Source organism: Aspergillus puulaauensis, chromosome 5 (genome assembly GCF_016861865.1).
Source record: "Aspergillus puulaauensis MK2 DNA, chromosome 5, nearly complete sequence".
NCBI lineage: Eukaryota > Fungi > Ascomycota > Eurotiomycetes > Eurotiales > Aspergillaceae > Aspergillus > Aspergillus puulaauensis.
The window spans coordinates 1,863,203-1,883,268 of record NC_054861.1 but is presented as its reverse complement, the minus strand read 5'-3'; the positions used below and the strand labels follow the sequence as shown (position 1 = coordinate 1,883,268).

At 51.2% G+C, this 20,066-nt stretch overlaps 7 protein-coding genes across 7 annotated transcripts; all 7 read left to right on the top strand.

Moving 5' to 3' along the window:
- Positions 1 to 228: 228 nt before the first annotated feature.
- On the top strand, positions 229 to 1,542 carry APUU_50725A (WD40 repeat domain-containing protein; the record flags this gene model as incomplete). Its single annotated transcript, XM_041705754.1, has 4 exons — positions 229 to 269; positions 330 to 495; positions 577 to 1,242; positions 1,294 to 1,542. 4 exons carry the CDS (start codon positions 229 to 231, stop codon positions 1,540 to 1,542), a joined length of 1,122 nt encoding a protein of 373 aa, XP_041558208.1.
- A 483-nt stretch (positions 1,543 to 2,025) lies between these two features.
- APUU_50724A (thioredoxin domain-containing protein) lies at positions 2,026 to 4,577 on the top strand (the record flags this gene model as incomplete). The annotated part of the gene is made up of 4 exons (XM_041705753.1): positions 2,026 to 2,115; positions 2,173 to 2,290; positions 2,349 to 3,854; positions 3,925 to 4,577. 4 exons carry the CDS (start codon positions 2,026 to 2,028, stop codon positions 4,575 to 4,577), a joined length of 2,367 nt encoding a protein of 788 aa, XP_041558207.1.
- A 1,378-nt stretch (positions 4,578 to 5,955) lies between these two features.
- On the top strand, positions 5,956 to 7,217 carry APUU_50723A (uncharacterized protein; the record flags this gene model as incomplete). Its single annotated transcript, XM_041705752.1, has 4 exons — positions 5,956 to 6,051; positions 6,112 to 6,418; positions 6,468 to 6,682; positions 6,750 to 7,217. The coding sequence occupies 4 exons, from the start codon at positions 5,956 to 5,958 to the stop codon at positions 7,215 to 7,217; spliced, it is 1,086 nt and encodes a 361-aa protein (XP_041558206.1).
- A 356-nt stretch (positions 7,218 to 7,573) lies between these two features.
- APUU_50722A (uncharacterized protein) lies at positions 7,574 to 8,989 on the top strand (the record flags this gene model as incomplete). Its single annotated transcript, XM_041705750.1, has 1 exon — positions 7,574 to 8,989. One exon carries the CDS (start codon positions 7,574 to 7,576, stop codon positions 8,987 to 8,989), a length of 1,416 nt encoding a protein of 471 aa, XP_041558205.1.
- A 170-nt stretch (positions 8,990 to 9,159) lies between these two features.
- Positions 9,160 to 9,543, top strand: APUU_50721A (uncharacterized protein; the record flags this gene model as incomplete). Its single annotated transcript, XM_041705749.1, has 1 exon — positions 9,160 to 9,543. The coding sequence occupies one exon, from the start codon at positions 9,160 to 9,162 to the stop codon at positions 9,541 to 9,543; it is 384 nt and encodes a 127-aa protein (XP_041558204.1).
- A 3,736-nt stretch (positions 9,544 to 13,279) lies between these two features.
- APUU_50720A (CAP domain-containing protein) lies at positions 13,280 to 14,351 on the top strand (the record flags this gene model as incomplete). The annotated part of the gene is made up of 3 exons (XM_041705748.1): positions 13,280 to 13,863; positions 13,928 to 14,223; positions 14,281 to 14,351. 3 exons carry the CDS (start codon positions 13,280 to 13,282, stop codon positions 14,349 to 14,351), a joined length of 951 nt encoding a protein of 316 aa, XP_041558203.1.
- A 1,808-nt stretch (positions 14,352 to 16,159) lies between these two features.
- APUU_50719A (choline/carnitine O-acyltransferase) lies at positions 16,160 to 18,726 on the top strand (the record flags this gene model as incomplete). The annotated part of the gene is made up of 4 exons (XM_041705747.1): positions 16,160 to 16,478; positions 16,532 to 16,561; positions 16,615 to 18,537; positions 18,599 to 18,726. 4 exons carry the CDS (start codon positions 16,160 to 16,162, stop codon positions 18,724 to 18,726), a joined length of 2,400 nt encoding a protein of 799 aa, XP_041558202.1.
- Positions 18,727 to 20,066: the final 1,340 nt, after the last annotated feature.

Below are 20,066 nucleotides of genomic sequence, written 5' to 3'. Positions count from 1 at the left end.
AGGTGGAGGAAGAGAGAGGAAGAAGCTGGAAGCAGAGTTTGTGGTGCGAGAAGGGCTCTCCGCTACGGTCGGGCACAGGAGCTCCAACAGCAGTTCCAGTGGTTACCCAGGCTGTGAATCAGCGATTCTCCGAACAAGCATTCTCATTGCTTGTGTTGATTTTTACATTCATTTCTTTTGTATAATAAATCTTGTACATACATTTACTGCGTTCCTTCTATACTAATCATGTCCGCTTCCACCCATCGCGACGACTTCTTCCAGACTACGTACGTACAACCCCCCTAGTTCTCCCCGCATCTTTTTGAGTCTCTCTCTGACAAGTTTAGTTCTGCTCTTGATCAACAACAACGAAAGGACGCCAAGTCAAAAAACACAGACGGATCCCCAATCAGACTGCAGAGCAAGATCCTTGCAATTGAAGCGGACCCCTTCGATAATGGCTCTGTTTATGTGGCGCAAAGCGGTGGGACAATCAGGAAGCTAAATCTCGAGGTATGTCGGTTAATTGCTATACTGTATGTTTGGGTGTCGCATGAGATTCATTGTTAACTTTTAACTCGCATTGATGTATAGACCGGTGAAACTGCCTCTATCTTCAAAGGACCTACTGCACCCATCACGAGCCTTTGCTTTAGTCCAAACGGCCGGATCCTGTTCGCAGGATGTTGGGACAAGAGCGTTTGGAGCTGGGACATAAATTCAAAGCAAAAGAAGCTACAGTATGAAGGTCACACCGACTTCGTGAGAGCCGTTGTGACGACGAGGTTCAAGGGCCAGGATCTCCTCCTGTCGGGTGGTGCCGATGCGCAAATACTGGTATTCGACATTGCGAGCGGGCAACAGCTGCATGTGTTCAAGGGCCACACAAAAGGAATCCAAGACCTGGCAATTGACCCCTTTACCCTAGACCCTGACAGTGCCGAGCAAACTGTTTTTAGCGCCGGTAGTGACAGGGAAATCCGTCACTTTGATATCTCCAAAGGCAGCCACGACCTGACTGGCACGGAGGCACTTTTGGCTCATGACACAAACATCAACAAGCTTTACTTCGATCAGGATGGAGATCTCTGGACAGCTTCAGCGGATAAAACAGCAAAGTGTCTCGTTAGGGAGGACGGCTGGAAACCGAACCTCACACTCAACCATCCCGATTATGTGCGTGACGTGGTGGTCGATGAGCGTGGAGGATGGGTTATTACAGCTTGTCGAGATGAAGAAGTTCGCGTATGGAATCGATCGGTGAGTTCCTTATAATTTCCTCACCCAGGCGCTTGCTGATGCTTTCATTAGACTGGGCAACTATACCACACGTTTTCCGGTCATTACGAGGAGGTCACAGGCTTGGCCCTAATTGGGCTGACTTTGGTCAGCGTTAGTATCGATGCTACCATCCGGCAGTGGTCTCTGAAGCCTGATGATCTACGGAATGCCGTAGCACAGGCAACCAACCCTTCAACTGACGAAGAGTCGGCAAACCCAGAGTCTATGCTAACAGAAGAGGAGGAGCGAGAGCTAGCAGAGCTATTGGAAGAAGACTAAAGGAAAAAAGAGCCAAACCATGAAAGCAGTGAAGGCTGGCCGTAGCCAGGAGTATTCACTAGTAGAAACACCGACCCGGTGTTCACTGTTGTAACTGTAGAAGTAACAGACATGCCACGTGATCGCCCCATGCAACCATGACGCAAAGATTCGAGTGCGGGCGGCCGACGATCAACCCGAGGGAGCCAGAGTCCATGCGAGAAAGCCACTCGATCACCCTCTTAGCTCCTTGAGCCTCTATCGTGCCCGGTATCTCGCATAATCACCGAGAAGTTTTCAGGACTCTGATTCCACATCACGTTTTCTGCTAGTTCCTACTTCTTGTCGCATCCGCCTCATCGGCTCCCCCGCGCGTCGTTGACTTGGTACCTGAACATCAGTGCGGGCAGTCGACTTCTCTGCTTGCAAACCCCTCCCTTCGGGTTCCAGCGGATTGTATTCAGATGCAAGAGCGATTTACAGCGAAATAACGGACTGTTCAAGATGCAGGCGCAACAGACCCAGGGCCACGATAATGCGACCGGCGCGGGGCCCAAGCTTGTGAACCGGTTGGGGGCTAGTAAATCCCCGTATGTGAGTGATATCCTGAGTTCCACCTTACTTACCCTAGTACTGACTCGTGTTCTATAGGTTAGAGCACATGGACACAATCCTGTGGCCTGGCAGCTATGGGATGCGGAAAGCATGGAACTCGCCCGGAGGCATAACCGGCTAATCTTCCTCAGCATCGGCTATTCAGCATGCCATTGTACGTCCCCGCTATTTTGTTGCAATCACGACCAAAGATAGCTACTAATGTCTTGCAGGGTGTCATGTTATGGAGAAAGAGTCGTTTATGTCGCAAGAGGTAGCTTCGATTCTCAACGAGTCATTTATTCCAATAAAGGTTGACCGAGAAGAACGGCCTGACGTCGACGATATATACATGAATTACGTTCAAGCAACCACAGGGGCCGGGGGTTGGCCGCTAAATGTTTTCTTAACCCCGGATTTGGAGCCCGTTTTCGGTGGCACTTACTGGCCCGGCCCGAGCTCGACCTCGTTGCTTGGCCCCGACACGGTCAGCTTTATCGAGATTCTGGAGAAGCTGCGGGATGTTTGGCAAACTCAACGGCAGCGTTGTCTCGACAGTGCGAAGGAGATTACCAAACAGCTGAAAGAATTTGCCGAAGAAGGAACACACACGTACCAGGGTGACCGCCAAGCCGACGAGGATTTAGATGTTGAGCTTCTGGAAGAGGCGTATCAACACTTTGCATCTCGGTACGATACGGCCAATGGAGGATTTGGGAGAGCACCCAAGTTCCCGACTCCGTCGAATCTGAGTTTCCTCCTTCGTCTTGGAATTTACCCTAGCGCGGTGTCTGATGTCGTTGGACAAGAAGAGTGCGAGAATGCTACAGCAATGGCTGTTAATACACTCATCAGTATGGCCCGTGGGGGTATTCGAGATCACATCGGCCATGGATTTGCGCGGTATAGCGTAACAGGGGACTGGGGCCTACCTCACTTCGAAAAGATGTTGTATGACCAGGCACAACTCCTAGATGTCTACGTCGATGCCTTCAAGATCACCCACAGCCCAGAGCTGCTGGGTGCGGTGTACGATCTGATTACCTACCTTACATCCGCTCCAGTCCAGTCTGCGACAGGGGCCTTCCACTCGTCCGAGGATGCCGATAGTCTACCAACCCCCAATGATACAGAGAAGCGAGAGGGTTCTTTCTACGTCTGGACCCTCAAGGAGCTAACTCAGGTCTTGGGCCCGCGAGATGCTGGCGTCTGCGCTCGCCACTGGGGCGTGCTCCCCGATGGAAACATCGCACCGGAAAATGACCCTCACGACGAATTCATGAATCAAAATGTCCTTTCGATCAAGGCTACACCAAGTAAGCTGGCCAAAGAATTTGGCCTAGGTGAGGATGAAGTAGTGCGAATCATCAAGTCGAGCAGGCAAAAGCTGCGGGAATATCGGGATAAAAACCGGGTACGGCCCGATCTCGACGACAAAATCATTGTAGCGTGGAACGGATTAGCGATCGGTGCCCTAGCCAAGTGCAGCGTGTTGTTTGAAGAGGTCGACGGTTCAAAAGCGACTCAATGCCGAGAGGCTGCAGCCAAGGCAATCAACTTCATCAAGGATACTCTCTTCGAAAAGTCCACGGGACAACTCTGGCGGATCTATCGCGACGGCAGCAAAGGAACGACCCAGGGCTTTGCCGAAGACTATGCCTTTTTGACCGGTGGACTATTGGATATGTATGAGGCGACGTTTGATGATAGCTACCTACAATTCGCCGAACAACTACAGCGTACTTCCCCCTCCCCGAAAATGGCACCATGAGTTGCTATAGTTACTAATGGCTTCTTTTTCCTTTACAGGCTACCTCAATGACAACTTCCTTGCCCTTGCCGGCTCAACCCCTGCAGGCTACTACACCACCCCGTCGACACCAACCCCAGGTTCACCGGGGACTCTACTCCGGCTGAAGACCGGTACCGAGTCTGCCCTTCCATCAGTCAACGGGGTAATCGCACGCAATCTCCTCCGCCTCTCCAGCATCCTCGAAGACGACAAATACCGTGTTCTTGCCCGCCAGACCTGCCATTCCTTCGCGGTAGAAATCCTCCAGCACCCGTTCCTCTTCGTCGGCCTCCTAGATGCGATTGTGGGATTAGAAACGGGGACAAGGAATGTTACAGGGGTGTTCAGCACCGCAAACGCTACAGCGTCTACTTCGAGCTCGGGTCCGTCAACCCAGGAAGGAGGAGGAGGGGGCCCACCAGCATCCTCGGGGCGGGACGCACTGGTGAAGAAAATTCGTGCAGAAGCGGGTCTATCCCTTTCAACGTCGGTGACTACCGTGGCATCTCTGGTGGATATCAGGCCCTCGCATTTGGGTGACTTTGTCGGGAACCAGTCTTTCTGGCTGCGCACGCGGAACCAGCTATTCAAGGATCTGAAGACGGGGAATCCCGCCAGGAATTATCTGCTAGTATGTGAGGAGGGGCGCTGTCAAACGGTTGATCTATAATGAATGACTTTCAATGTTTTGCTCGTTTGATTGTTTTGGCCGGGGTGGTTTTAATTTTAATTGGAGTTGGTATACATATACCTACTACATAGGTTGGCCGTTGCTTATTATTTGTGAAATACAAGGTGAGGACTCGCTGCAGATTGCATCCCTAGGAGGGCGTGGATGGTGGACTACAGCACTAAAGCAGTAGAAGTGACTAGCAGAGTCTTGGAATAAAAAATGTATGCACCTACAATAATTCCACCAAGGCAATCACCACTGCAATAGCCACCATAACCCTCCCCGCTCTACTACAGCCAGGCGCTCGTGTATGAGTAAAGATCGACCGGAAGAGGAGTCATTAATTGATGGATACCGCACAATGTTGCCCTGAAGATTTATTAATGACGCATTACAATTGGTCTCGCGAGCTAATTTCGTATTTTCTGTACATATCTGGGCTATGGTGCCTGTGAGTGAGGCTATTCCCAGCGCCCGGGTGTACAACCGCGGCAAGAAGCGGGAGGTCATTGTTAATGTATTAGAGTAAGGTAAGTATATTGAGCCATGGCATTGCGGCGGGGAAATGGTCTGGTTATTATAAAGAAACCTAGCTAGGAGCCTTGGAGATCTAGTAAATATATCCTCAGAACAATAATTATTCTTTCTAAATCCTAGACAAACCAGACTGCAAAGTAAAGATTATAGGCAAGTCCTCTTTTAATATCTTTATTAGTACTAGTAGTGAAATTACTCTTTATCTCAAGCCTACTATAATCTTTAGAATTATATTCGACGACTGATAGAAGGTAGACTGGTGCGCCGTAGACCTTATGCTAGATAGGTATATTATCAGGCACGCAGAGGCCAGCTATTCACTTAACAGCAACAACAGCTGCCCCTTTACCTATGGGATTAATGCTGGGTCCGACATCTACATGCGGCTTACTGCTCCTGATCTATTTGGCTGGGGTGGTAGTAAGTGTGTCACGCTTGCGTCTGCCCCTCAGAAGCAGCTCACGCCTGATGCATGTCCCGGCGATAGCAAGGACCTCAAGAGGTAGATTAGTGATGGTGCCGCCAATGCCTTGAGCCAGTATATATCGCCTCAGAGTGGCAGTTTAATGCCAATGCCCCATGTTCATCATAAACGAGACACTCTCACCCTAGGGCCGCTGGTCATAATTCCTGAGAGCTTCCTAGAATGTCCCGGTGAAGGCGGCGGGAACAACAAGTGCGTGATCTGCTTGATGTATGGTAAAAAAAAGAGCAGCGATGACAAGCGCTCGGACGTCGTCATCGAGCGCCGGGACGGTGGCTCATGTCCTTTGTACCCACTAGGGGATGATGAGCGTTGCTCAAGTGATGACGCGCGGCTAACTCTAGCCCGAGGAAGATGAAACTGACATTTGCAGACAACGGAAATTACTTCACGTATCTAAGGTACCCCAGTTGTAATGTGAGGACCAATGGCTCAACTAATATCACCAAGGTATGTTCCATTTGATTTGACGACTATTTCAAAAGAACGCGAATACTGATTAGGGCTTAGTGGTATATCCCCGAGTTTATGTTGGCTGATCCGAACGACGACGACAAGAGAAGATGCTCTGCTAGGACGGTCAAGCAGAATACGGTCAAGAGCAGCAGCGGTGTGTACGAAGTCAATGGAATCGCAGAACTTCCCGTGAAGAATTTCCGGTCGGAGCACGTTTTTGAAGTGCACCTCGTCAGCCACTTTCTGGAGTGGGTGTGTGGAGGATCCAGTGAACTTACATACGCGAGCATTGGCGTCACGGTTCCTTTCCCCGATGGGTGGACGCGTCCAGATTCTACATGGTGCGCCGCAGTATTTGGAGGTAAGTGCTTCTCATTGCCGTATTTCGACCACACTCTGAGAACATATAGGGGGCAAGGGTGGCTTACAGTGGTCTCGCAACAATGGCCCAAAGAAGAACTGGGTGAAACATACGGCGGACAAGCTCGGTAGCAACGCCAACACAGACTTGCTCGTCCTGTATCACGACAAGCCCAACGGAGTAAATGAGGTCATTACAGAAGGCAAGAAGTCAGATCTTGAAACCGTAAGCGACGTAGAGGGCCCGGCGGATATGGTGATGATGGTAAGTTTCCCTGTCTGACCTACGTGCTATAATTTTTATCCTCGTATGTGTCTGACTGGACTGCTAGGTTGCCACCACGTTCGACTACCTAAAGACTCTCCAGGACCTGTGGATGAAACCCAGTCAGGACATCGAGTTAATCTCCGATGAGTTTGATCGTCAATACACAGAACAGTACCACAGCAGTCCACCGGCAGGCAAGACACTTGGAAAGCCGGATGCACCTCGAGGTGTCAAGCACTGGGGAATGCGCACGCTATGGTGCTACTGGATCGACCGACATTTGGCGCTGGTTGAGCAGGTGCAGAGCGCTTGGCATATATCGGCCAAGTCCCAGGCGCAAGGATATAACACACAGGCGGCTACGGACTTTGCAGGGCAGACTATGACGAGCGGAGCAGCCGCGGTCAGCAAGTTAAAGTTCCCTCAGAAGAACCCCGGCAGCCCGCTTCCTGGAGATCCGCTGAGCCCGTCGAATCAGAAGAGTAGGTATGGCATGTGGGGAGACAATGAACTGAGGCAGCTGGGGTTGTAGAGGACATAATATTCTGGATTGTTTATAACCAAGGTTGTTTGCAGACGTAGAATACCATTTTCATTCCTTGTCATAGGTATTCCAGGAACCAGGCACAGGCAGATAATACCCACCTTAGAACTGCCGTGATAGAAACAGGATATTGTAAAGAGTATGGTTCATGTATGTATAGTTCGAGTGCTCTGATTAGACGTTGACCATTGCACTTCGCGTGGTTATGTAATATGTAAGAATGGCCCTGGCAACCACCCTGCCCCTCCAGCCTTGATTTACTGTACCCTTCCGTCCCTCGTATTTCAGTTCCACAGTTTCACTTCTTCCAATCTCCTAACACAAACATCTACTTGAGCGTGAAAATGTCCGACAGCGAAGACAGCGACGCCAGTGACTGGCAGGAAGTCCGCCACTACTCCGACCATCTGGGACATCCCGTGGTGCTGGAACAATATGTCGAGCCTGATAACCTCCCGGACCCCGACCACATCATCCCCATCCAGGTCTACAGTCTTGTCCCGCTGGATGCAGACCATGAAGTCCTGCGGCAGTATCTTTTGCAGACTTTTTATACCGAAGAAGTTCTGCCATTATTTGAAATCTACTCGTATTGCCCGCCGGATGCCTTTGCCTGCATTGAGCACAACCGCCGTGAAATCGCCCATCGCAAGCAGCAACACCGGTTGGGCGCTTCTGACCCGCCGCTGCTGATCCCCCAGTTCTATGGCCATTACCACCGAGCCCCTGCTGGCCGCTGTATTCTCCTGCGGTCCCACAGCTATCGTCTCGGCGATACTAACGACGAGGACCGGCTGGCAGAGACTGGTGAAGGCCCGGACTTGCTCTTCTTCAACCGCTCCTTCTCCACCACTCGCAGCCACGTTGACGATGGCCAGCGTGTGTTTTCGGAGCGCCGTAGACCTGGTGACGAGCTCTATCTGGAAGCATTTGAGCTGTCTATAGAGCGCGTCCGCGACCAGACTAGGACGGGCCAGATAATAATGACCGACATCGTCAGCAATGCCAGTGGCTTTGTTGGGGGCTCGCTCAAATACGCCATGGATGTAGACGAGGGCGCACCTCCCGACTCAACCCCGGCCCCGGAGCAACATATCCGTCACCAGTTGGACCAGCAGTTCACAGCGGGGGGCTTTGCGCTTGACCCAGCATTCCTTATTTCCCAGAATGCCGGCGGGGTGACTGTCACCAATACCCCTGACGGGGCTGAGCCTGACCTACAGTACCCCGTATACGTGCCTTTTCTCTCCCATCTCCGTGGCCCTGCGGCAATATCTCTCCTCGAAAGCACTTCTCGTCTCCTGACCGCAGCACTGGTGTCCCACTTCCCAGCCCAGAAAACGCTCACCCTTAAATTCTATATCCCAGAAACAAACAACTGGGCCGCTATCCTCCCCGCCCACCGTAACGCCCTGGGCCAGGAAACCACCAACGACTTCCCCATTGGTGCCCTCCACACCTTTCCCCCGAATAATAATGAAACCCCCGTGACTCATCGCGTCTCGCCGCAGTTGCGCCCAGACGCACTCAACACCGCCCAGAGACAGCTCGCGCATCCGTACCGCGTCTTTGCGGTTGTGCTTGATAGAGCGAACTTCGTCACCGAAGCGGGCGTCTATTTTTACATGGCTGACCCCGACACGAGCCAGAGGGATCCTGCTATAAGCGGTCCAGATACTGAGGTCTGGCGCAGCGCTGGGATGCGCGAGGTGACGCGGCGATTGGCGATGCTGGCTGTTGAGGAGGCGCAATCGCATTAGATAGCCGGAGGTTATTGGTCCAAATTTCAACTCGTCTTGAGGTTGCGGCTCTAGCAGAAGCTCCTAACATGATTATTGAAGATGGCTGCCAGGATGGGCACACCCCAGATATGTCAAAGTTCCGAATTCTCTTCTCTAGAGTATAGTTCCATAAGAAGACAAGTGACAAGATGGAACCTAGAGCAGTTGAAGGAGTATTTATAGGATATGAATCGAGCAGGAACCATTATATGGTTATGGAAAAGAGTGATCAAAGGATCTATCGAGTCACGAATCCGATATTCCTAGAGAATAAGCAAGGTTTCATCAGCAAGGAACCAGGAATTCGAGATCTTAGGGAAGAACCTGTGCTTCAAAGGGCATTTGAAGTTCCTTCAACGAGTTCAGGAACTGGGGGAGGCATTACCACAGCTCCGGGATCCAATAATGCAAGCAATAAAAATGGCAGTACCAGTACTGCAAGTGCTGAAGGCACCCCTGGTGAGAATGGTGTTGATGAAGCAGAAGTCGAAAGCGGCAGTATAGGAGACGAAGGCCGCCAGAGTACCTACTGATCTGACCAATCAGAGGCCAGAGATCAATACCCTGATATATGCATTCGCTTAAATTCTTGTTCAACTTGTCAGGCTGGCCATGGAATGTACCTAACCCAGGGGCCAAGCCACCCCATCATCCCTTGCGGCTACGAACTTTGCTTCTTATTTCTTATCCAGATGGCAAAAAGACAGACATCCGCAGCGCGGTGCAGGGAGATCTACTACCCTCACTATCATCATCTAAGTTACACCCCTACTCCCGCTTTAAGTAGACAGCACTTGCTATTTCCCGTCGGGACCACCAATAGCAGCTGCATGGCTGTCATTCGCCTGCTTGATAAGGACATTCCTTATTCCTTTGGCCAAGTCTCTAGCATTCCGATGAGCGGCTCTACCCAGGCGAAAGGATTCCGCGGGTCAAGGTAACCGTGTAACAGCCATTCCCCAAGTTCTGTTATCAGTTATCACATACGTACTAGTCAGTATGGCGATCGGGGTGCTGTTTGTTAAAGATGGCCTTTGTAAGATGCGCCGCGTATAACTAGTTAACCCGAGCATTCCATCACGATAGGTTGCCGGAAATAGTATAGGCATTTTCATTGTCATGAAACTATGAAGTTTTTCATGGCCTTCAAGTATGCAGAGGGTTTTCCAATATACTCTGTATTTCTGAAAGGTTTGCTGGTTTAGGCAGTGCAGTATCTTCGGGATATGTGGAAGACGGGAAGTAAACACCATGGTCCAGGAGGTAATGTTCAAAATGGTCGTCATATACAGTCGTTTCCCGGGCCTTGACGTAGATTCCATGTTTTCTGCAGAAGTGCAGGAGCGTGAATTGGACCTAGGTGACACGGTGGGGGGGTTGTGGATCGGGGTGGTAGAGGACACTAGAAGTAGAAGTAGCAAACAAGTCGGCTGTTCAGCGTATGGGATTACGAACAAATGTTTAAACTTTGAAGAGGGTAGGTATATGGATTATAGACCCACGCCTCTAATATCAGATAGGTCCAGGCCTCCACAGTGAGAAAGATTTTTAATCTCTTGCAAACACGCCGACTAGGCAGAGAAGTTGTGTAAGTATTCGGGAATCGGAAGCGAGAAGCAGACCCATGTACCTCTGAGGAGGCCGATCTCTTAGACCAGCTTCCCTGTCTAACTTTGGTCTACCGAGGTGGTCCCAGAACAATGGCTGAAGTTGGAAGCTGTGCTGGTGTCCGGAATAATAAGTAGCGTCATCACAACAGGACACCTGCACTGGCTGGGTCTTTCCATATTCGGTATCCAGAGGATGGTCAGGTGGAGGTATAGAGTTAATCCCCTGCATAACCAGCCACTGATTCATACTCCGTCCAGATGTTAGTAACAGTGTTTTCTGGGATAGGAATCTTGGTCATCTACAGACAGAGCATGTCGAGCTGTCGAGTTGATGTATGAATATTAGAATATTAGCAGATGAACCCATAGTTGACTGCAGTTCAGCATCGATTAGTCATCGTTATTTAACGTTCTGGTCTGCGCAACGGTTGACATGGGGCATTGTCAACCAAGGCTCATATCAGTCCCAGGATCCAGAGCGTCTCTCCCAAAGGTAGGCCACAGCCGGGTCTGTGCTGATTTCACCCCCTCACCCACAGACAGGTAATCATACATCGTTGTTCGAGGAGGACCTCGAAGGGAATAACGCTGCCTACGGCTGAGTTTGCCGACGAGAAGAAGAGTTAAACAGACTATTGGCTTACAAGGGCGGCACAATGATGTGCCTCCAGCTGCGCCCGCGGAGATTATCTCGGACGTGACAAGAAAACCCAACAGAAACTTGGGAAATGGGGAAATTGGACACAGTGTACGTGGCGCAGTGAACTGCCCCGCCAGACCCTCTGGTAGCAACGCAATATCTGAAATGACTCGCCAGATGCTTCCAAACTTCCAAGCACACATCCAGCCCGAACAGGTTCCTCGCTAAGGGGCGGGGGGGGTCTTGTCCTGGTATGCTGTGATCAAATCCATTCGGGTGTATCTGCCTACATCGGCAGCGACCCCGCCGTCTCGAGACGACAATAATATGGGGACATTACGAATGCAAGGTCGCGTGGTTCTGATTGTGATCTGACTGATGGCGTTGCTGAAACACCATGTCTGATTCTGAGATGAGATGTAGATAACCCAGGATACAGATGAGGGGCGGAGACGGACAAGCCACTAGACGATCCGGTGAAAGAAACTAGAGATCGAAAACTTACGGTGCCAAGTTGCCAACGTTCTTCGATGTAACAGCAGATGAGCAGAGGAACATGTCCGGAGAAGCAGCAGAGGTCAAAGTACGCCAAGGACGTCAGTTCGTTCGGTCTAGGGCTCCCGAGCGAACATGAAGCCAAAGAGAAGAAGCAGTCCAGACTCGACGATCATCACCGAGTCTGGAGGGTTTGGTGGACGACTTTTCACCCCTGAGGGCAGAAGTCAGAAGATGGAGCCAATGTGTGGGCGCAGCGGCCAGAGGATGAAACATCAAGGCGGTTGCCGAGTGCCAAGTTTTGGTGGTTAATCATTTGCGAGTCCCCTGAAATTAACCAGGTTTTAGCGCCGCAGTGGGACTGAGCCGTTCTGCAGCCGGGTCTCCTTTCAAGTTTCAACTCATCAAGCTCAGCGTCTTCAGTCGGAGAATATTCTGGTTGCGCCGACCGGGCAATTAGAATAAAGAAGAACCACACAATGAAGCGTCAATATCGACAGACCCTGTGTACTTCAATCATCAATAGACGCCTGTCCCTGAACCGCGGTCCGCTGTGCGTTGTTGTCCCGCGGTGGCGATGTGATTGGCCCCATATCCCCGTACCTGAAACAAGAGGCGTCCCTGCATCTAATGGCCACCGTTTGAAACCCGGCGGATGCTGTGAGATCTGGATGGCTGACTCTGGTACTGAATACTCGTTAACTGACGGTTACGCGCTGGGGTTCGCAGTGCTGTGACAATTGGGTTCGCTGAAGGCTGGGACATTGTTCTCCCAGACTCTGGGAATGCGTGGTCTAGGGATCGTCGGCATGTTAAATCGCTCAGTGCGCGGGTCAAAAAAAAGGAGTCGCAGGCATTCCATTTCCACGGTTCCAGCAGGAGAGAACCACGTTGTAAAACAAAGCAGATAATAGCCACCTCGCAGCCCGACTGCAAGTTGATGAGTATAATACTAGTGCTCCCTCATCAAACAGTGGGCGCGGACTCCGTATAATGAATTAATTTGCGTTTGATTATCCCCAGCCAGATCTTGAGCCCCACTGGCCGTCGTCTCCTTTTGCGATCATCCCAAGCTTCGACCATCGCCTTTGGTCCTTATTAGTTATTACGACGACCTCCCAGTTCCCTCGTCTTCTCTCGCCTTTTCTCTTCTCCCTCGCTCCTCTCCCCAGCTCCCCAACCATTTGCTCCCTATCCGTCTCGGTACGCTTTTTCCACTCATTAAAAAGTGTCCTTCGAGGCTGTCATTCATTTATCACCACTCCACGACTGGACTTCGTACCCCCTGAACGCTCCATCCCCTGCAGTTGATCTGCACTTCCCAACGACGTCGTTATACTCAATTCATCCATCTCCGTCTGGGTGAATTGCAAGGTCGCTTTTTCGCCTCCAATCAATCAATCAAGTCAGTCGCTCGGGTCACTTCCTGGTGAAGTCGTTCGATCGACGCAGACAATTGACCTGTGGGAAAAGCCTATCAACAACTCGTGAATATCCCTCAAGTGCAACCAACAGCTTCTCGTCATGAAGTCTTCAATGTTCTTGGGTGCCTTGTGCGCCCTCGGTGCCGTGGCCCAGGAGGTTAAGAACCCTTCCGAGGTTAAGCCTTCCTACGTTACTACATGGACCACAACCACCGTGACCGACTGGACCACCAAGACCATCACCAAGACCATCACTGTTAGACCCACCAGCACCGCCGCGCCTGTCTCGACTACAGTCTCTGTCCCCAATGCCCAAATTAAGGTCCCTCAATCCTCGACCAGCTCTGCCGAGCCCACTACTACTGCCGAGTCTACCACTACCCAGGCGCCCGCTCAAACCGAGGAGCCTGAGCAGACTGAACAGCCTGAACAGACGACTTGGTCCACAGCCTGGGAGTCGATTTGGACTCCTACTGAGTCTGCCACTCAGTCTGCCACCCAGACCAGCACCGAAGAGACCGCCCAGACCCAAGCTCCCGCTCCTGCCAACGGCTACCAGGGCAAGGTCCTCCAGAGCCACAACATTCACCGCGCCAACCACTCTTCTGACGCCCTTACCTGGTCAGCAGACCTTGAGAAGAGTGCTCAGGTCCTCGCCTCCCGCTGTGTTTACCAGCACGACACGTACGGACAGCCCCAATGATTCTTTCCTCCGTTTGGCGTTTCCCTTTAGCTAATGCCTTTATAGAGATATCGCACCAAACGCCAATAATTACGGCCAGAACATCGGTTATGGTACCTCGGCAGATGAAGTTGGTGTTATGATCTCCAACCTGATGTACAACGATGAGATGGGCTACTATGAGAACCTCTACGGAGAGGCCACCCCCGACATGTCCCTGTTCGAAAAGTGGGGCCACTTCTCTCAGATCGTGTGGAAGGGAACCAAGGAGGTCGGCTGCGCTACCGCTGTCTGCAACTCGCTTGGCAATGTTGATTCCACCGAGGCCCTGCCCTTCACAGTGTGCAACTACAGCCCCGCAGGTATGTGGCCAACCTACAATGTGTGATGTATTTGCTTTGATCTGACATACTTTCCAGGAAACGTGCCAAACGAATACGGTGACAACATCCTCAAGCCTCTTGGCAAAGCCCTCTTTAGGGCCGAATAAGCGCGAGGTCTTTCGCACTTGACTGACGGGATGCCATTCGTACCACAACAGTAGTTTTGGGGGGCAGTTGGTGCTGTTTTAAGCCTATTTGACTTTTTTATCTGTTGTAGCTGGGCGCTCGTTGTATACCTGTCAGTCGTGGGCACTGAACTCGATACATGACAAAATCTGAAATTCAAGATTTTTTCTTGTGGACAGTCTTTTTTCAAATTTCCTTCGTTTGCCGGCTATGTGGCTTTCCAGCTGCATATTGAGCTTTTGTGTTATGTACGCGATGATGCAAGGTTTTGTGGTTCTCTGCGCCACACGCCTGGTACATGTCGTTTTATCTTCTATTCTTTGTGAATATTCTACCACTCTTCGAGCTTGTCGATCGACAGGAATCCGAAACATTTCGTCTTCTCCACCTTTGCTGCTTTCCTTATCTGTGTGTGTGCATGGCGCCGTGGATAGCGTGTTTTGGCTTACCAAGAAACATGATGAACGTTCGAAACACCTGAGCTTTTGTACATGGAGCTTCTATAAGCTGTACCACCGTAGTATCCCTAGGTAACGTAGATAGAGAGCCTGAGAGACGCAAGCGGCGACTGTATGCGTGATGTCATCGCATCTCCTCCACACAAAACACGTGACCCGAAGCGATCTCCCCGCACCCAGAAAGAATCCCAGCGACTCAAGAGGGCTCCCTTCGCCCGAGGAAAGCTTCGTCCTGTCCGGGGTCCAGTCCTTTTGACGGTATACTGGCTTAGCTTTGCCGCTTTGGCACTTGATTGACCCGACGTTTTGACGGAATCATTGAGGAATGAAAGCCTTCGGGACCGATAGACTTCTTTTAAGCTAATTCTTCAAGTGCCGGCTCGGTTGATCAGATCGCATCTCCATTTTGCTGACTCTCTGATCCGATTATCAGGATTGGCTGTGTACGGGACAAGCCGTTGGTACATTCCCTTCCTCCGCGCATGATATAAGTTTCCGCATGACATATCGCTCGTCACACATCGTCATCTGGGCTTGCCTCTTATTCCTACGGGTTGAAGCAAATAGAATCCTTGATTAGCATCTCATCTCAAAACCACCTTGACCTTTATTTCGGATTTCCTCTGCTCTGTGCTGTTCTTCGACTGAGCGGACGCAGCTGTATCTCTTGGCACTCGGATTTGCCTATACATTCGACTTACTACCAAGTACAGTAGTAGCTGCGTTGGCACCGCATCCGTTCCGCCGACGGGCCCCCAGCTCTACCCGGCCGCAATAGACACGATCCACCGCATCGAAGGATCCCGGCTGTCTATAGGCGTTGTCACTTATCAGTTATCTCTGGTAAGCGTCCCTTCCTCCGTTCTAGGCTGCGATTTTGCCCGTTGTTCCGAGCCCATCCCCACCTCTCCCCCTCAGCCTTGACTCCCCATATGCGGAGCCGTGTACTACCCTAGGGGCCCTGGGAACTTCCATATATTCGTCCCATTATCGTTCATAAACACTCTTCTCCCCGGCCTTAGACCTTTTCACATAAACTCAACTTCTACTACACTTTCCGTTACTACTCGTTCTACTTGAGGTCGGCATTTCCACTCCCTCGTGAATTTGATGCGGTCATGAGATATTGAATCTCCATGCCCTCCTACTGCCTACAAGATTGTCACTACTTCTACCGAAGCGCCTTACGCTTGCTTTCCATTCCAACCTTCCTCGCTTGTCGTTACGATTAATCGATCCCATAACATCTGTGGATTTCATCAGCTAACGCGATGACCTACTCGTCAACCGCAGTTCGCTACTTTACAGCGCCAAAACCGCTGGGAGTATCGATGGAGTCTCCTCGCTCCCATCCGGCTTCCGAGCCGAAAATCAAGCCGACAACTGTGGATGGAGGGTTGACAGACCAAGTAACCAACAGGAGCGGTGGAATCACATTCCAACATCAAGATTCTCTTCCAAAGCTACCTATCCCGGACCTTGAGGGTACATGTCGGAAATATTTGGACGCCTTGTCGCCCTTGCAAACAGCAAAGGAGCATGAAGAATCTAAGGCCGCAGTGCGGGACTTTCTCAAATCCGATGGCCCCGCCCTCCAAGAGAAACTGCAAAAATATGCCTCTTCGCAAACAAGTTATATTGAGCAGTTTTGTGCGTGGGCTCCCCCAACTTTAAGTGATCCTGAAACTAACTGGTTCTAATAGGGTATGACTCTTACCTGAATTATGACAGCCGTAAGTGACTTGGTCCCACCACTCGTGTCAGACATGTCGACTGACTCTTGTAGCCGTTGTTCTCAACCTCAATCCGTTCTTCTTGTTAGAAGATGACCCGACTCCCGCGAGAAATGACCAGGTGCCTAGAGCATCATCCCTGGTGGTTTCAGCCCTATCGTTCGTGCGAGCTGTCCGGCGTGAGGAATTAACACCAGATACCGTTCGAGGAACGCCATTATGCATGTATCAATACTCCCGACTCTTTGGCACTTCGCGTGTGCCCACAGAAAATGGGTGCGTTATCAGCCAAGATCCTAACGCAAAACACATTGTCGTCATGTGCCGCGGTCAGTTCTACTGGTTCGATGTGCTCGATGCAAACCACGACCAAATAATGACGGAAAGGGATATCGCAATGAACCTTGAGGTGATTCTCGCAGACGCAGAACAAACCCCAATCCAGGAGGCGGCTAAGGGAGCCATGGGTGTTCTCAGTACAGAAAACCGCAAGGTGTGGTCAGGACTGAGAGAAGTTCTTACTAAGGATGAGCACTCCAACAATGCTGAGGGTCTCAACATTGTCGATACCGCTCTGTTTATCCTCTGTCTGGATGATACTGAGCCGCATAACACGTCTGAGCTTTGCGCCAACATGCTCTGTGGTACCAGTGAGGTGGAAAAGGGTGTGCAAGTGGGTACCTGCACGAACAGATGGTACGACAAGCTCCAGATTATTGTGTGTAAGAACGGCAGTGCTGGAATCAACTTTGAACACACTGGTGTGGATGGCCATACTGTTCTCCGATTCGCCAGTGATGTCTACACGGACACCATACTTCGTTTCGCACGAACGATCAACGGTAAAGCTCCAAGCCTATGGGCAACAACTAGTCCCGACCCATCCAAGCGGGATCCTCGAAGCTTTGGTGATGTTAGCCCGACACCGCGGAAACTCGAGTGGGATATGGCGCCTGAGTTGAGTATTGCCATCCGTTTTGCCGAATCACACCTCGCAGATCTCCTCCAGCAACACGAGTTCCAAGTGCTTGACTTCAATGGATATGGAAAGAACTTTATTACGTCTATGGGATTTTCTCCCGATGCGTTTGTTCAGATGGCGTTCCAGGCGGCTTACTACGGACTTTATGGGCAGATGGTGAACACCTACGAACCAGCCATGACCAAGTCCTTCCTACATGGGCGAACCGAAGCTATCCGAACCGTCACGAACGAATCGCTCGATTTTTTGAAGACGTTCTGGGCTGATAATCCTGCTGAAGACAAGGTGAATGCTCTACGGAAAGCTACGGAAAAGCACACTGCCACCACGAAGGAGTGCTCTAAAGGGCAAGGGCAGGACCGTCACCTCTACGCTCTGTATACCTTGTGGCAGAGATCCTTCGATGAGGCCCCAGTTTCTGCGAATAACAGCGTCGACGAAGGATCAAATGGCTACACAAGCCCCCTGGAGAACGGATCGCCTAGGTCTCCGTCTATCTCAGAGACAGATGGGTTGTCATCCACAAGCGGATACAGCCGGGCCATGCGCAGTGTGCCCCCAACCCCCGCCATCTTCAACGATCCCGGCTGGGACAAAATCAACAACACGGTCCTCTCATCGTCCAACTGCGGCAACCCGTCCCTACGGCACTTCGGTTTCGGGCCGACGTCCGCAGATGGGTTTGGCATCGGATACATCATCAAAGACGAATCAATCTCGATCTGCGCCTCATCCAAGCACCGCCAGACCGCGCGCCTGATGCAAACACTCGAGTCGTACCTATTCGAGATCCGGAAGTTGCTGCGCGCGACGAACCACAAGCCAGCAAGCCCCCGAACTAGCCGCGCCCGCGAGATGGAGATGATTGCAGAGCGGGTCCAGCGCGATCAACGCCGGGGTCGCATCGTCCGTACTGACACGGGCCATCTGCGGGCCGGGACCGAGACGCCTACGACCGATAGCGGGGAGATGGAAGATGATGGTATGGGCGGATGTAAGTTACACCACTCCTGGACCTGCGTTAATGTCGGCGGCTAACGTGAAAACCTGTCTAGATGGATTCTTCGATGCAGGGATGCTCCTCCATGCGCTGAAGGGATTGCATGTTGATCGTGAGCGGGGCGGCGACAAGCCTGAGCGTCGACGGTTTGTCGGCAAAAAGCTACGGTTGAATGAATATTAACCTGGATGGGACTCTGGATATCTACGTTGCGTTATTTGGATTAAGTTGGATCCTGAGCCATGTTTAGCCATGTTTTTCGATAGCTGAATGATCTAAGTTTTCAACATATCATCATCATTATTATTTTTTTTTACTTCCTAACCCTTAGCGTAGAGTTCTACCTCCATAAAACTCGCAAAACCAAGGAACAAGCGCCGTGGAAAACGTGTGATACCTCACACCTTATCCCCAAATCAGCCTAATGCAAACCGAGCAACCCGACAGCATGCAGGCGGTCCATTGAGGAAACGGGGCGTCAACGCAGGACGCAGGAAAATGGATCTTGGAATATCGACCGATGATCGAGAGCAGAAGGCCGCAGAGGTGTCCGTGCGGTGCAGGCATAAGCCAACGACACTGCTGCCATTCTGCCACGCAGATGCACCAGATGCATGAGTTGAACTTTAAGGAAGATTACTCACACAATTACCGTGCTGTCACCATTGCACTAAACACAACAGGCAGGCCAGGAAGGAGCTGAGTTGATCGGATCCTGGCAAAAGTCGGGAAGGGAAGGCTGCCGGTGGTTGGGGATTTGGAAATATCCTTAACCGACCAAGTTACAAACTACAACCCCTTCCCGCCCCTGTTTCTCCTCTTTCCAGAAGCTCTTGCCGCCCAGGGATCTGCTGTCCAATGGGATTGGATGATGAGATCATACCATGAATATCGCATGTAAGAATGGCTAGCGTGGGTGTTACTTATCAATCAATCAATCCAGTCGTCTCAGGATTTGGTCTGTGCCTCTGCCTCTCATGCGAGTGACTCAGTGAGAGTCCGCCAGGATCCGTGCTATTTCCGGCGCCCACACCGCCCGGCGGTACGATGACGATGTCGTAATTTGCCGGCCAGTCATGTGCGCCACGTGACTGAGGCTGAGTTTGCGAATCGCCGGTGGTTTAATCGCATTCGTAACTGGTGGATAATGGATAGTTGTTGGGGAAATTCTACTTGGTTGCTAGTGCAGTTTCATGTTATTTCCTAGCTCATAATTTGTTATTATTGCAGGCATCTTATTTTTGCCTTTGGTCCCCTGGTAACCCCCGACACCGGAGCGCCTGTCGTGATCTGCCTGAATTACAGCGACGTACGTAAGGAATACACTAGCCGGTCTAGACTATCCCCGATCCTGCCTAGTCGGATGCCTGAGTGCCCAGGCTGCGCATCACTCATCATTCCACTTTCCATGTCCAGTGCCGCTCCTCAAATCAGGCCAGACGCTGGTTCCACACTCTCGACCTTCCGACGTGATTCTCCCCCTGCTTTGGCTTTCCCTTCCACTAACAACTTCTTGTCTCTGC